We start from the raw sequence: 15,888 nt of genomic DNA, 5'->3' as shown, positions 1-15,888 counted from the left end.
TAAAAATGATGTTGAATTTACTCAATTTTATTTTGTCAAGTGGTTGCACAAAATAAAATCATCTGAATCCAGACACATTTTAAGTAGATGTAGCCTCTAAATTTACTTAAAAATGTCTACTTGTGTCTGGATCCAGTTGGTTTTATTTTGTGCAATCACTTGAAAAAATAAAATTAAGTAAATTCAACATTTTTTTCAGTGTATTATGTAATAGACGGAAATGTAATTTGTGCAATCACTTGATGAAATAAAATTGAAGAAATTCAACACACCATTTTTTTTTTCAGTGTATGTTCACATCGTCGAAAGAAAACTTTCAATCTAGAGGTAACATAATGCCGCAAGGCTCACGTGCAGTGAGCAAGAGGCGGAGTATTAAGACGGACGGTTCAAGTGTCCAAGAAACTGAACCGATTTGTTCACAAGCTATTTAACACTCTCAAACGGTTGCACGTGTTACATTCATGCTTGATGGGCCCATACAAAGTCCTCACCACAATAATTTCACTCAACCGAGAAGCAGAAAACATCTCACCTCATGTTTGCCCTTCATCCTACAGATCCTGATGTCGTTCTTGTTGGACTCCCATGTTCTTTTCTAGACGCACAAAAAGGTCAAACGTTTTCGCGTGTCCAAACAATCGCGAGGTCGTTACAAATTCCTGGGACGCGCGGGCGGCACGGCGCGGCCAGGCCCGGGAGGCGCTCACCTTGCTGTAGAACATCTCATCTGCGGCGGCGATGTCCAGCTCCACGCGGAAAAGGTCATCCCTGCGGAGAAGCGGCGTGGCAGTCAGCCAACAACAAAGTCAAAGATAAGGCAGCAATGAACAGAGTACAACTCGCGTTTTATTGCTGGCTCGGGACGGCGTGGGCCAACTAAACATTTTTTTTTTTTTTTTTAATCTTTTCTTTTCTTTTTGTTTTGGATGACATCCAAGCAGCTTATTCCTGTCAACAATTCCAGAATAAATTCAATTTAATAACTGTGCTGAGACTCCAACATAAATTTCATGTCATGCACGCATTTGAACATTTGAACACAGTGATTGGAAACAGCTTTTGCATTTGTCCAAAAACAATAATCCCCACTATTGGGAGGAGATAGAGTTGAAGCACTGACGCAAAAAAAAAAAGAAAAAACATGAGAAATGTAACACTCCTAAAACGGACTATATCTACAGTTTAAATTGTAAATATCACAAAAACTATGGTCCCAAAACAGTTACGTGCCACTCATTTTAGAACATTGCACAGATTATTTGATTTTGGAGGGAAAAATGCACCCTATGGACTCACCATAGCAACACAGGCTAAACTTAGTGCATACTTAAAGTCCCTGTAAAGTGAAAATAAAATTCTTCTAAATTTGATAAAAACACATCAGAATGTGGGGTTAACAAACCTGCCAAATTGATAATGATAAAAAAAAAAACAACCAAGTATATAAAAACAGGCTTTGAAATCATGAAAAATCAAATTTGTGGGCATGCCAATCAAATATTTCTACTACGGATGCTACTGCATCTTGCATCTTTCTCACATAACGTAATTTTTCAGCTGCTAAAACTGATCTGCTTAAAGCCTCCACTTTCCAAAATACGTCTGTTTATTTGACTAATTTCTAGCATTCAATATTAGCGTTGCGCGACAGAGACAACTTGACATGCGTTCGGAATTAGTCATAGATGGACGTAACGGAGAAAATACGGTCACTTCAAAATAAAATATTTTTCAGCCACAGATAATAAATAAGCCGTAAGTACCTTACGATACATATATTGTTTCTTTCATCCGTGCAGCCCGCCGCGCCCCGGGTCCAAGTGGCCTGCGGCCCGGAAACGCGCCGCGGCCCAGTGATTGGGGACCGCTGTTATATGGGATGTCATTATATTGCTGAGAAGCCGGTACTACAAATGAAAGCAGTCACACATACACACTTTGGCCTTCCTCTCCACTCATCAAAAATCGTCCGGCTGCTTTAAAATTCCTGCAATATTTAGCAGGTGAGTTCTATTCAAAAGAGAAAAAAAAAGGAAATGGAATTAATGCTGCTTAAATCAAGTTGTTATGCTGATAACACAGCCACACGTCGCCTGCACATGTGATCATTGTTATGCTGTGCCCCCAAATCACTAGTCACTAATGCTAATTTTTGCATAATTCTCAGTAACGTTGCATATTCTTGTGCAAACGCCTTGTCAACGCTGAGCTGTGCGCAAAGACGAAGGGCCGGAGAGCTTCTGGGACGGATCCGACGAGCCCCGCACTGGCTAATCTGTGAATCAGCATGTTGCTGGTGCGCTATTGATCCCATCTTTGATCCATCTTTGCTCTCCATCCGCGTCGAATGGTCTCATTTGACAGAGTGAGAGCTTGGTTTGCATTGTGCATCACGCCAGCGCGCCATTCTACCTCTTGTACGTGCAGATTCCTGTTTAATCTGTGGACAACATCAAAGTGAGCATTCCTAGTCCAGGGTGGTCCAAGAAACCCCAAGTGGTTTATGAATTGGGAATTCAAAGGCAAGGAAAATTGACGTTAAATTTCTGGAAAGTTAAAGGTAAATATCCATGGGAATTAAAGATTTTGGGAAATGCAGTGGTGCCTTGATGCACTGGACAAGTTTAATTCGTTCCACGACCATGCTCAAATCGCCTTTCCCCATTGAAATGAAAGGCAAAGCCATTAATCTGTTCCAGCCCCACTTTGTGCTCCTCCTGGCGTCTGTTAGCCTGCCCCATAAAAGAGAGTTTTACAAAAGAAAGCTCCACTCAAAAGACTCGTAATTTGGGGCACTTGTATCTTTCTGACATGTTGTTTGGCGATGTACCGTCAGGTGAGATTTGCTGTTTTTCTTCCATTACAACATTCAATTCCTAATCTCTTCACGACACTATCACAATCTTTATTTCTCTGATTACACGACAAAAGCCTAAAAACTAGAAATCAAGACATAACACGCACCAGAGATGATTATTATCTACAGCCAAACGCCATCGTTTTTTGCTAGCAGTGCCAGTATGGTCAAAGCTAGCTAATGTACGTCGCCACGGCAGAAGTGGTGAAGAAATACTTTGCCCAGTTGAAACAATGATTTGTCCAACTTATCCTCACAATGTCTATTTTTTTTTTTTAAAGTCCACCCTGAAAATTAATTTCAACCATCTCTGACAGTCGGCCTCTCTCTCTTTCTCAGCAGGACTCACCTTGAAAAGGAATACAGGGGCACATTCCCCGTCTCTTGCCGCTTCACATAACTGTGTTGCTAATACTGTTGAACTGTTTGTATCATCTCCAACTAATAAATAGCACCTAGCAACAGAACCTTGCAGTCAAAAAGTGTTTGGCAATGAGGAGTGTTGATTCTGAGAGGTCGCGGAGAAGAATAGATGATCAATGAGACTGCGCCAGCCTGTTCGAATGATACAAAGACTGTGTGGCCCCGCATGTGGTACAAGGTCAAGATTGAGGATGTGTGAAATGTGCCGAGATTTTATCGCTATTTATGTTTCAGGAGGTGCGCATAGCCTTGAATGGCTCATAACTCTGCACATAGGTGCCTCAACCTAAACAGCGCTAGTTCTTAAAACCCACAAATCAACTCTCCTCTTTTGCCGCCTTTGGTCTTGTGCATAAATTTGGATGCGGGGAGTCGGATTTGCACGCGCCTGAGCTATTATTTCACAAATACCCCGGCACCTCTTTTACCCAAGAGAGACATCCATTTTCATCGGTTACCAGCTGGTGAACTTTCACCTTCTGGCTTTCCAAATACCACGGGCTCGGGGTCAAGAGCTCTTCAGCCAACACAGTTACCGCCCCTTCTTCTCCTTCTTCTTCTTCTCGCTCGGCCGGTATTGCGATTTGGAACGTTGCCGTGTCTCTCCGAGCCAAACTGGCATCATGTTGCACGAAATATATTTTGGAGAACCTTTAGGAAAGTGAAGCAGCAGAGTTTGTGGACTATTTTCCAATCACTGTTCACTGGACTGCATTTGAACACCCTTGAGGTTTTAACATTTGGAATTTGCTGTGGCGAAAGTACAGTAAAGAGAGAAACCAAGAGTTGTCTTTTTATTTTTTTTTAATGGTAAGATAGGAAAGAGGTTGCGGTACATAAGGACCTCTGACTAACTATGGCAGCTGCTGTTACACTTAAACTGATAAAGAGGCGCCTACTGATTACAATCGTAAAATTGTTGACAGTTATATGGAACGTCAAGTGGATGGTGGAGTATGAACTTCTAAGGGGACAGATTAGGGAACAAACCATCATCCGGTTTGCGGAAGGCATTTTGTCACAGCTACGTATAAAATGTTTGATTGGGTTGTGTTTGAAGTAAAACATATTGGCTGGCCTTCTATCTTATGTCAGCTTTACAACGTGTCATCAATTGTGTGCCATTAAATCCGGGCAACAGAAAAGTCAAATCATTTGTCAGTTCATCATGTTAATTACGTCTGAATTTCACCGCATCTGTTTTCGAATCAACTGACCTGAACTGAAAACAAGGACAAAAAGTTTCTGTGTTTGGAGTCGTGCCACCTGATATAGATTTAGACGGGAGTTTTCAATTTACTTTGAAAACACTGTTCAACTTACCTGTTGAAATGTAAATTGAAGCAACCAGCTAACCTGTCATAACATCTTTTAGATTGACACATCATAAATTCAAACTACGGCGGGAGAGGAAAAAGCTGAAAACATCATTCAAGCCATTTCCCGTATTTACCTTCATCAAATGACATAGATGGGATTCAATTTGTAATTGTGTAGAATTGCTTAAAGTGGAAATCAACCCAAACACATTTTTTTCAAGAATATGTTCCCAGCAGGCCCACTAGTTGAAACACGGCATTCTGGTTAATATTGCGTTTGTGGAATATGAGTTGAGTAGCAAAATCCACCCATGTTTAGCTATCTCAGGGGGCGGCCATTTTGTCACTTCTGTCGACTGAAAACGGGTCAGCTTCAGAAAACAGGTCAGCCGTGATTGGTCGTTACCTGAGCCCTGAGCAGTTGTGATGTCATTTTCAATCGACAGAAGTGACAAAATGGCCGCCCCCAGAGATGGCTGAAAATGGATGGATTAACTCTTATTCCACAAGTTTTTCAATTCCACATTTATAAGAATGCCTTGCAACTAGTGGGCTTGCATAGAACATATTATTGAAAAAAAAATATGTTTGAAGCAACATATTCTTGAAAAAAATATGTTTGGGTTGACTCCCGCTTTAAGAGCGGAGTCCACCTGTGTCCAACTTTCTGCTGAAGCACAAAGAGCGCAACTGAGCCGAAGTGTGCGTCTGCCTGTCTGTCTGCCGAGAGGCATTCGACCTGCCCACAACTTCTGGTGACCTCTAGTGTGTGTGGGCTGATGAAGGCAGAAAGTCAGCCCCTTTACACACATGAATGCACACACTGCAAAGCTTGATAAAAAGTCAATTGTTATTTGTGGGAAAGTCTCCGACTGCTTTATTTCTTCCATGCTAAAAGTTACAATCAATTTAGTTCTATATTAAATCTAATTTCCACAATGAAATTATTGAAATGTCAATAATCCGTTCCAGCGACGCAGACAATACTTTAAAAATGTGTTATTTAGTGTTTTTAATACAGAAAAATAAGCCTGTATTATACAAAAGCACAAAAGAGAATGTAACGAAATAAACTGGTTTTATACATTTTAACCACTGTATGTACAGCAGTACTCTTATCTAATTGTTTGTTCTTTTATTTTATACATGTTGGATGGATGGAAGTAAACACCCCCCCCCAAAAAAAAAAACATGTGGCTGAGCTGTTTGGATCTACTAAGTGAAGGCTGAAAAGTGACTCGGCAGCAGTGACGTGGGGCTTAACCCAGCGAGGTGCTGCTGACTCCAAACTGCTTTAATACTTTGATTTGGAGAAGACGAGAAGCGTCTCAGGAGAGGTGTGTGCACTCAGCAGGTGCTCGGGGGCAGGGATTTACGGCCGTTTGCACTCTGAGAAGCAGCTATGCTAATGGTGACAGGATTTAGGGGCGCGCAGGGCGTCTTATCAAGGTGTGCACTCGGCTACAGTCATAGCTGCCATCGCGCGAGGTAGTTATTTTAAAACCCTGTCAACCCCTGCTACAGCGACTTTTGCATTTACACACCGATCTGTTTCTTTGCAAACGTATCGCCGCCTGTCAGGTAGCCGCAAACACTGCTAGCCTCATTAAACTTATATAGGCTTCCTTTCGGTGGCATAAATCCCTGTACTCTCGCGCTCACATAACATTCTGGTGGTTAGCTATTTTACGAGCATCCGCTTGGCTGACACATCCCATATCGGATAACCTCTCTGATTTCAAGAACAATTCTGTACATTCAACCCCCAATGTACTGTGGTTCATTTAAAGTAAAAGTCAACACAAACATTTTTTTTCACGAATATGTTCGATGCAGGCCCACTAGTTGAAACAAGGCATTCTGATAAATATCGCGTTTGTGGAATAAGAGTTAATCCATCCGTTTTTATCCATCTCTGGGGGCGGCCATTTTGTCACTTGTGTCAACTGAAAATGACAGTTTCTCAGGGCTCAGGTAACGACCAATCACAGCTCACCTGTTTTCTGAAGATGAGCTAATTGGCTCATAATAATCAGAGCCCTGAGCAACTTGGATGTCATTTTCAGCCGACGGAAGTGACAAAATGGCTGGCCCACGAGATGGCTAAAAACGGGTGGATTTTGCTTCTTAACTCATATGCCACAAACACAATATTAATCATTATATATTACCACGGGTGGGATTTGATTCTAGGCACAAGGCCGCACAATCTCAAATGTGATCATCCTTTTTATAAGGACACTTTTACAAGCGCTATTTATTAGTTAACAGTAATAAATGACAACAAATTATGATTTGTTTATCTGACCCGTTATTCAGCTTTGCTGGCAAAAATAACTGCACGTGTTAGCCGCGCAGGTAGCCGTCAGTAAGACTAGCCGAAGCATCAACACTGGCAAAAAAAAAAAACTAAACAAATGAAGCATCACACTTGTCATTTGATGAGCCATTCACTACAAGCAAAAGTTACACAAAGCAGTCCGGAAATGCAAAATGAAGCCAATTGACACGGCGACTGTACGCCCGTTAGCCGCGTTAGCGTACTGGCTGAATGTCAACTCTTGTTTGTACAAGTACACTTAAGCCCTTTTCACAATGCATTTAGCAGGGCGCAGTGCACCGTATACAAGACCGGCAGCGGCGGCGTGATATCAGACAAGCTCCTACCAAATGGAGAGGAGCTGGTGGAGTCATTTTGTGTTATTTTGGCGCACTTATTTACAAGTAACGACATGATTAAACCATCCAAGCTCCTGCCGAGCAATTCGTTTTCTCTGCTGCTCGTCTCCTTCTCCTTCTTCTTAAAATGAGCAAAGACAGGGCTTACTTTGGCAACAATGAAAGTTGCAGGTACAAAGGTATATCTTATCTCGTCCTGGTGGGCTGCTACGTCAGCACTTCCAAATATGGGCATGCTGGCAAATGGGAAGCCGTCGTGATCGTCGTGTTGCCGTTCAACTATTTCGCACTGACTACGTTTACATGCTGTCAATACCCCTTTCAAAACCCAAATATCTATAACATACTTTAAATCAAAATATATTTCTAGAAACACATCCACATTCGAAATGTTTAATTCAAAAAAAAAAAAAAAAGAAAAACAGTAATGTTAGATAACCACTGTGCGTTGATGTAGACCAAACTGATAGTTGAACCTATATTACACACATACTCATATAAAGTAGTAACAAATACAGTATATACTCAGTACTACTGCTAATACTCCAATACTATTTTTTTAATGAGTTTGTTTCTTCGGAGTAGGTTTTGTAATTTATGATGGTTTTATATTCCCTGTATATCTAATTCCAGTTTATTTTCCCACCATCAGAAATAACGGACACGGCGTCACTTCTCATTAAATTTTATCATTGTTAACTCATGCGAGTACATAAAGAGGTTTTACAACTACCGTGAATCATAAGATTTCACAAAGAAAAAAATAACATGCCGCGAAACTAGACCTTTTGGCTTTAAGCACATACTCACTTCCTCTACTGCTTATAAATGATGCCCTTGTTAAAGAAAAAAAAGAAAAGCCTTTTGCATTGCCTTCTAAAGCTAGAATTTACCCGTATGCCCGTTTTCCCCCAAGTCGCTGTGCTGCATAAACGCCATTCACCGCATTCTGTGATTCGACCTAAAAAGGTAGACTATTCGCCAAGCAACTTTGCCACCGCATATTCCATGTAAGTACCGTTTAAACAGAAGAGCAACACTGAAAAAAGCAGGAAAATGCTGTTTTTTCGTCAGGGTAAAAAGAAATTCAGAATGAAGGGGGAATATTCCGGATTATTTGGAGGAACAGTAAAACTCTGCTATTTACAGGGGATAGCCTAAATTGTGTTGAAAGCAATTGTCCCCGAGTGACGAGTATTTGAAAAATCACACCAGAAATGCATGAAAAAGAAAACATGGGGGCTGAGAGACGAGGGGCCGCTTCCAAATTTTGTTTGGTCGTCAGTTGGGGTTTTGGCTTCTATTTTGACGATTCAGGACATCTTTTCGGCAACGATTTAGCTCAAATTACAAGTTTCGAACCGTTCAAGTTTCTAGGGTCAGCTGTATTTTTAATAATGGCCCGTCGGCCACAGGAGCCATACTTTTTTATTATCAGGCGATGTGCACGCATGTGATTAAACAGCCTCTCGGCGCAGACAGAATGGCTGGAACAAGCTTACAAAGTTTGATATATTTACTACTTTGCTTCTCAGTAGTGAGGTCGGACCAGCCTGGGGGCCAGCGATTGGGTCATTTCCTGGACCGTAGTGGTTCCCTTATTGGAAAGTGCAACGACAGACAATAACCAGCACCACATGCGGGGGATGGCCGTTGACGGATTTTTAGCACGTTCCGAGCTAAATTAGAATTTGGAAAACATGTGCAGTAAATCTCGGGCGTTTGAGGTCGGCTGCTGAACGCCTCCAGGGAACGACAAAAGCGGTTGAACAGTCGAAACCTAATGCAGCTGAGCAGGCCGTTTCAGTCTGTCCGGACGAACGGAACGAAGCCGCAAAGCTGCTGTCTCGTACTATTCCCAGATCGAGAGTTATCTTCGAACAGACATTTGACAATATTAGATGGGATGACTTCACAGAAAAACTATTTAAAATGACTGGCATGTCATATCGGAATTTTATGTTCCCTAATACATTTTCATCACTTCCTTTTTCATCTTGTATGACAACATTGGATTACATTGGCTATCTTGTATTGACTTTTCACCACGATGTCACACATAGTTCTGAATGGCAATAGCTCCAATGTCACCACTAGGAAACAAACTATGGCCAGGGCAAAGTGTTGGAGAAAACAAAGTCCCATAAATGGCTTTGCATGTGCGATGTGTCAGTCAAAAAGATGAGGTACCGTGAAGTAAATTGCTTGGAAGGGGGGGACAGAACCATAACAGCAATTTACATTTTAACCAGTTGAGTTGATTCAAAAAGAGACGATGAAAATTCAGACATCGTTGACATGATCATTGAGGGCTAATTGACTTTTCTGTTCCTTGGACTAATGGAACAGATGTTTTGGCCGCTGAAATTCATTTTGTGTTTGCCATCACCGTTATGTTCTCACTTTGCAGTGTCACCCTGCCGATGTACCACCGGTATGAATCATGTAAGACTAGCGAAACTAGCGACCACCACCATCTTATTTTCGTACCCCCGGAAGGTCACCGATGTACTTTTCAGCCGTTTATCGAACGCCAGGAGAAGAGCAAAACATACACTTAAGGCTTATTTTTATAATCTTGCATTTAGTTAAACTATACATTGGCCTGTTTTACTGCCGCTTCTCTTCTCTACCCCCCTCTTCTCCTTTTTGAAAAAGGGTCTAGGTGGCAATGGCTGAATCTGAGACCGTTGCTGTATGGATTCTGCACCGACAGGGACAAGAATTGAGGTGGCCCAGTGCTTCATCTCATTAAATTGACACCATTTTAGTTAATATTGAGAGTTAAATTTTACCCACGCGGCATCCTTTGCACCCTGGTCAACCTAGAAGTGAGGTACCCCATTCTGCGGTCCCTTCTCAAGGGTTCTTTCTCTAACCCTTTCCCTCAAATGGGTTTTTGAGTTTTTCCTGGCCCGGTTGGGGGGGTTTGGATCAGAGGATGCCACTAACCTTTGTCAACGGTGGGCTTGTGAAGCCCTTTGAGACTCTTGTGATTAACGGCTCGACAAATACATTTAATTTGGCTTGATGTAGGAGCACAAACCACTCACGCACAATCGCCAATGTCACATGCCACGTCAACAGGCCCCGCCCCTTAAAGTCATATTCATGTTGCTAACAGACACTTCAACACCTAATGTATTTTCTAACCTATACATGTTAAGCTTTCACTTTATTTGTGTGCGTGCGCCTGTGTGGGGGTGTGCGTGCGTGTGTGTGTGTGTGTCTGTTGAAATACTATAATAACCTTAACCTTTGCACAATGGAAATCACTACAGCAGCTCGAAATAATCCATAAAGCCAGGAAATTTGCAGTAATGGCACATTTCAAATGGCCTAGAGAGGGGAAAAAAAGCAAAGTACCGTACCTGGCTCCGATGTAGAGTGTTCGGTTGACTTGGATGACCCTCTGGATATGTAAAGGCTCTTGTCTCTGCCACGTGTGGTGCGGTCGGCCCAGAAACACCGGATAGTGTCTTGACACTATTACGAGGTGAAAGAAACACGCACATAATTACTGATCCCAATCTGGCATTCACTCTTGGAAAATTTATGTTGAGCCACATCCGATTTAGACACACAGGAGTCATTTGTAATGCGATCCAGCAGATTGGATGGCGCTCACCCCAACACAGAATCTTCCCCAAAGCCATCAATCCCCAATTTAGATGGCCACCAAACTGTAAATCTGACACCAAATGCACAAATTGCATCACTGTGATTAAAATATTTGCACGGGAAATGTATCATTTAAAAAAAAAAAAACAGTCCTAGATTTAACTGTTGGGAAAAATCGTTTAACAAACAACTAAATAAATAACGCGGAAATGACTGGGGTCTAATTTGTCGATCTTTGCCAAACCATTCCACATTAAAGGTTTGCTCTAAGCATGCGCAAGTATATCACAACCAAAACAACAATGGCAGACCACAGCGTATCGACTTTCAGTGGGGACTTATCCAACTTAAGCCCGCTATTTATCCTAACATGATTACGTCAAAATCATAGAAACCATCAATACCATTCAAAAATGTGATCAAACAGCATGCAACCGTGCCATGAACCTCATCTGGAGCAGTTCAAAAATAAAAAAATGTGATTAAAACATTACAAATGTAATTTAAAAGAAAAAAAAACAACAAAAAAAAACCCCATGTAATATAGTTGATATTACGTAGGCCAGCAATACTGATCGTGAAGGCTCTGTGTAGATTCCATTGACATGGCAACACATCGGGACTGAAATCTGATTGGACAAAAAAAAACAAAAAAAAAAAACATCCACATACTCGTGTTGGAAGCACTACAGCCAAGAGAAGTGCTCCGAAGTGTTGGGAATAAATGAATGCAATTTCATGGAACACATTTTAGAATTTAGATGTCTATACAGGCAAATAATTCTACTGGTTTGACTCACACTGTTGTCCTGTTTTGATATTGATCATGGTTGCGTAAATGTACGCACGGACGTTAGACAATAACTGACCTCATGTCCGACCTCAACTGTTTCGGATGAGTGTGTTATTGTCCAATCTCCTCCCCTCGTCGCTCTCCTTCCGCGCCATTACGTCTTTATACGCCACTTTCATCAGATTTCCTCTCCAGGTCTATATTTAGTCTTTAGTGCTCATCCGCCATCCTAATTATTTTTATTCACATGAATCCATCATATTCTCTGGTGCCAGTCAATTGTCTTCTTCCCGCCTAACTTGTATTTGAAGCATTTTTAAAGCACATTTTAAACATTGCCCTTGTCCAGATGCATCACGCCAACATCATGAGTCACGCCTTCTCCCGCCCTGTTGCGATGAAAGCAATTGTCGCTGTCTGGCACGTATTTTAAAGTATGCGTCACAACAGGCATTGGCGCCCATGCCATCTAATTATAATTAATATCTGATGATTATTCTCTCTCCTTCGCTGGGTTCTGTGTAAAAAGCAATCGCAATTTCCTGTTACTGCTCTGATGCAGCTATTTTGGGAAACCACAATTCTATGGTGTGGCGTGTCTTTTGATCATGCTTGCATGAATCTACATAATACGTGCATTCAAAATGACTTTTGAAATGTGCTTATATATTGTATGCATATTTCAGTCTCTGCACTAGCTAAAGTGCAAAACCAGGTCAATTCTTATGAGTAATTTGTTTTAAAATAAACCATAGACCTTTTTCTTAAAACTGCCAGCTTAAAGCGGAAGTCAACCCAAACATATTTTTTTCAAGAATATGTTCCCAGCAAGTCCACTAGATGAAACACGGCATTCTGATAAATATTACCGTTTGTGGAATAAGTGTTAATAACCCACTGGTTTTTAGCCATCTCAGAGGGCGGCCATTTTGTCTTCTGTCGACTGAAAATGACATCACAACTGCTCAGAACGACCAATCACGGCTCAGATTCAGAAAACAGGTCAGCCGTGATTGGTCGTTGTGAGCAGTTGTGATGTCATTTTCAATCGACAGAAGATAAAATGGCCGCCCCAAGAGATGGCTAAAAACAAGTGCATCTTGCTTAACTCATATTCCACAAACATAAAATTAATCAGAATGTAACACAAAGCAAAGATGTCTCTCTGTTAATGGTGTAAATTTGTGGAATAAATTTTTAAAACGATCTGAAAATTCTGTGGCTCAATAATACCTTTAAAAAAAATGTTTAAATTTAATATACTGACTAAATACATGACCCAAATGTAAAAGAAAGTGTATAAATATGGTACATTTTTGTTGACGTGACTGGGTGGAATATTTTTGTGTAACAAGTTTGTTTTTGGTTTAAAAAAAAAAAAAAGTGTTCTGGTTTCTTTTCATTAATCTGTAAGATGATGAATGTCGTGTCGGCGGCTCAATGAGTTTCTTTGTTGAAATACGTTTGTCTTGTAAAAAAGGGCGTAGGCTTGATAGGCTGCGGCTTCATCCACGGCTTTTCGGTTGGCTTGTTTTCTGTAAAATTTATATTGATTGTTTTTTTGGGGGGGGGATCTGAAGCTGATTATTTTTCATTTATTTATTTATTTTTTATCACACAACAGGATCATGTTCATTAAAACTTTCCCCTATGTGGGGTGGCTGGAAAGCGGCCAATGGTGGGATGGTGAAGTGTGGGAAAGGCTGCTCTCATCCAACTGCTACTAAGGGCTTGACCGATTCTATGACCTACTGTTAGCTATTGATACATTAAGAAGACTGGGAAGCCATCAGTCAATGCTATTGAACCGCAATGGATCCTGGTACGGCGCTCGCCGCAGACGGCTGAGGTGACACGGAGGCTCCAAGTCTGAGTGCGGAAGGGGCTTGCATCTCCAGAGACACCGAGAACGTGTGTGGGAAAGTCGTAAATGCGAGCAGGCACCTTTCCACACCCGCTCCACATTCACGACCCCGGCCTGTGAGAACATGTCTGGCCTCCACAGCCCTCACATCATGACCCCTGCACCACCTGCATGCCCTTGTCCCCCTTCAACACCTTACGCGTTAGGCTGAGACCTGGGCAACTTACACATCTTAAGGGGGGAGTGTCTGAGGGAAGGGAACAGTGGTGAGAAGTAAGATTTTTTTTTTTTTTTTTTTTCACAAAGAACTTCCTCGCCCAAAACATGCTGATAAACATATGACATGAGTAGACCAAATATTTTTGGGCAGCTTTAGAATGATATGCAGGACACACACGCTACCTCAATAATATTGACATTTGGAGTGTGTTGATTTTTGTGAGAAAATGTACAAAATGATTTCTTACATTAATGTTCATTCTTTTGTTCAGCAGTTTTGTGCCATCCTTGAGCGGTCATTTTTATGCAAGAGAGCCTGTTCCACTTGGGGCGCGGGATTACAGTATGTGGTTGTTTTGTTGTTTGCGTCAAACACTTTGTTGTTGGATTAGGATAGTGGATCCTCTATAAATGCATTGAAAAATGTATTTTCAAAAATGAAATAAATTAAGAGTGCAGTATTTTGCATGTATGCACGTATTTTGTCATATTGAAAATAACATTTTTGTCATACATCTGGTGTGTGGTCCTGTGTGCCCACCCACCCAGTAGCACTGATGAAAAATTGTGGCGCCCTCTAGCATTTAAGTTGCCCATCCGTGATCGAAATATAACAAATGTTACACCTGCTGATTAGCATTTGATTACTCATTATAAACTATCATATACAACCATAGTTTTTCCTTTGTATGTACTTCAGCAAATTTAAAAGTCTGTCCTTTTTTTTTTTTAACTTGTACTTAAGTAAAGGAGTGGAATCAGCACCTTTCGTTTCACTAGTCTTTTTTTTTGCACTTCAATTTAAGTACAGATTGTGAATACTTTTGTCAGCGCTGGATGGGTGACAGTAAGAGAGCGTCCATACCTTCGGTGGGGATGAAGTTTAAAGGGCCGGGTTCCTCGGGGAACGTGGAGCAAGCTGTTCGGAGAAGCCAGCAGAGCAGGAAGAGAGAGGGAGGGGCCGCTGTCGCCATGGCAACAGAATTGCGGAGCCTGTGCACAAAAGAGAAATAATAGAGAGAGGGAGAGAGAGAGAGAGAGAGGGAGAGAGAGAGAGAGAGAGAGAGAGAGAGAGGGGAATGAGTGTTTGCCAAATGAAGCAGAGGAATGTGAAGAGCAAACACACAAACATGAACTCAATCAAGATGGAGGATTTTGTCAAATACGACTTCGATTTCATTCAAACTTCATCTTTGTGGGCTGCGCGGTGATGGCTTAAAGTGAAGTTTATGTCGTTCCAAACCTGCCAGCAAAATTGTTGCAACATGTTTTCAATCAGAAAATAGCACTCTACAATTTTAATTTATAAAAACACACAGTAAATAACATAATCCAAGAGAGTACGTCATCGTTGTGCTGCTCCCAAGGGGCAATAGAATTCATGCAAAGCAATATATAAAAGAAGACGGTCACAAGAGCCCAGTAAGCTGAAGTGATATTAGTCGTTTTTGGCAGAGGACAAAGAATATATGCCTGTGAGTATTGCTCTATTGTCTGTCTACATGTATTGTTGCAAAGTTTGTGTTAAACTATCCGCTGCCCGAAGGACACGGCAACATTGATGCTAGTTTCGTTAGCGCCCCATGGCGGCTTGCTTTTGCGTGTTAGCATTAAGCATTTTGTTAAATGCACAACACAGAATTCTTTTTGCTTCCTGCTTGATTCTGCCGTAAACTTCAACTGTGAGTGGTAATAAACAACTTGAAGACTCTTGAAGAATTGTTTATTGTCTGCGAAACCGCTGATGTAAAGTTCTCCATCGAGCGGTTGTAACTTGATTCGTTGTTCCATCAGCCACGTGATGGCTTGCATTTTGAAAAACCTTTTGTGTCATTTGTAAGTCGAGCTACCACTGTACTGTAAAACTGACAAATAAAACAAAAGGGAATTAAACACTAACCGTATCCTGTAATTTTTTTCTAACGAAAGGCTGCTAGTTTAATGCTGAGAATGCAAAACGTTATAGATGGTGTAACACAAATTAGCATAGAAGTGACGCTAATTATAAACCTTCAAAAAACTGCTACTTTAACCCACAGAGCAACAACGCATACAAGCAGCATACAACAAAAGCACATATTGTATTTGCTCTGTAGGAAGAAGCTTAGTA

The 15,888-nt window shown here is 41.3% G+C and overlaps 1 protein-coding gene across 4 annotated transcripts in view; it reads right to left on the bottom strand.

The window, feature by feature from the left end:
- The window catches only part of sema6bb (sema domain, transmembrane domain (TM), and cytoplasmic domain, (semaphorin) 6Bb), a 167,001-nt gene that overhangs the window by 67,330 nt on the left and 83,783 nt on the right, over positions 1–15,888 (bottom strand). For 3 of the 4 annotated variants that reach the window (XM_086046638.1, XM_086046637.1, XM_086046639.1), the window contains 4 exons: positions 14,644–14,771; positions 10,653–10,767; positions 711–771; positions 536–598 (listed from right to left, as the gene is read on the bottom strand). In XM_086046638.1, coding sequence (XP_085902764.1) covers positions 536–598; positions 711–771; positions 10,653–10,767; positions 14,644–14,752 — 348 coding nt within the window. In that variant the 5' untranslated portion in view covers positions 14,753–14,771. The remainder of the gene's footprint in view (positions 1–535; positions 599–710; positions 772–10,652; positions 10,768–14,643; positions 14,772–15,888) is intronic. The other variant, XM_086046640.1, reaches the window with a different exon arrangement.

Source organism: Filicampus tigris, chromosome 12 (assembly GCF_054856515.1).
Source record: "Filicampus tigris isolate MCC_2025a chromosome 12, RoL_Ftig_1.0, whole genome shotgun sequence".
In the NCBI taxonomy this organism is placed as follows: Eukaryota; Metazoa; Chordata; class Actinopteri; order Syngnathiformes; family Syngnathidae; genus Filicampus; species Filicampus tigris.
Note: the sequence above shows the minus strand (reverse complement) of the source record. Positions and strands in the feature narration are given on the sequence as shown.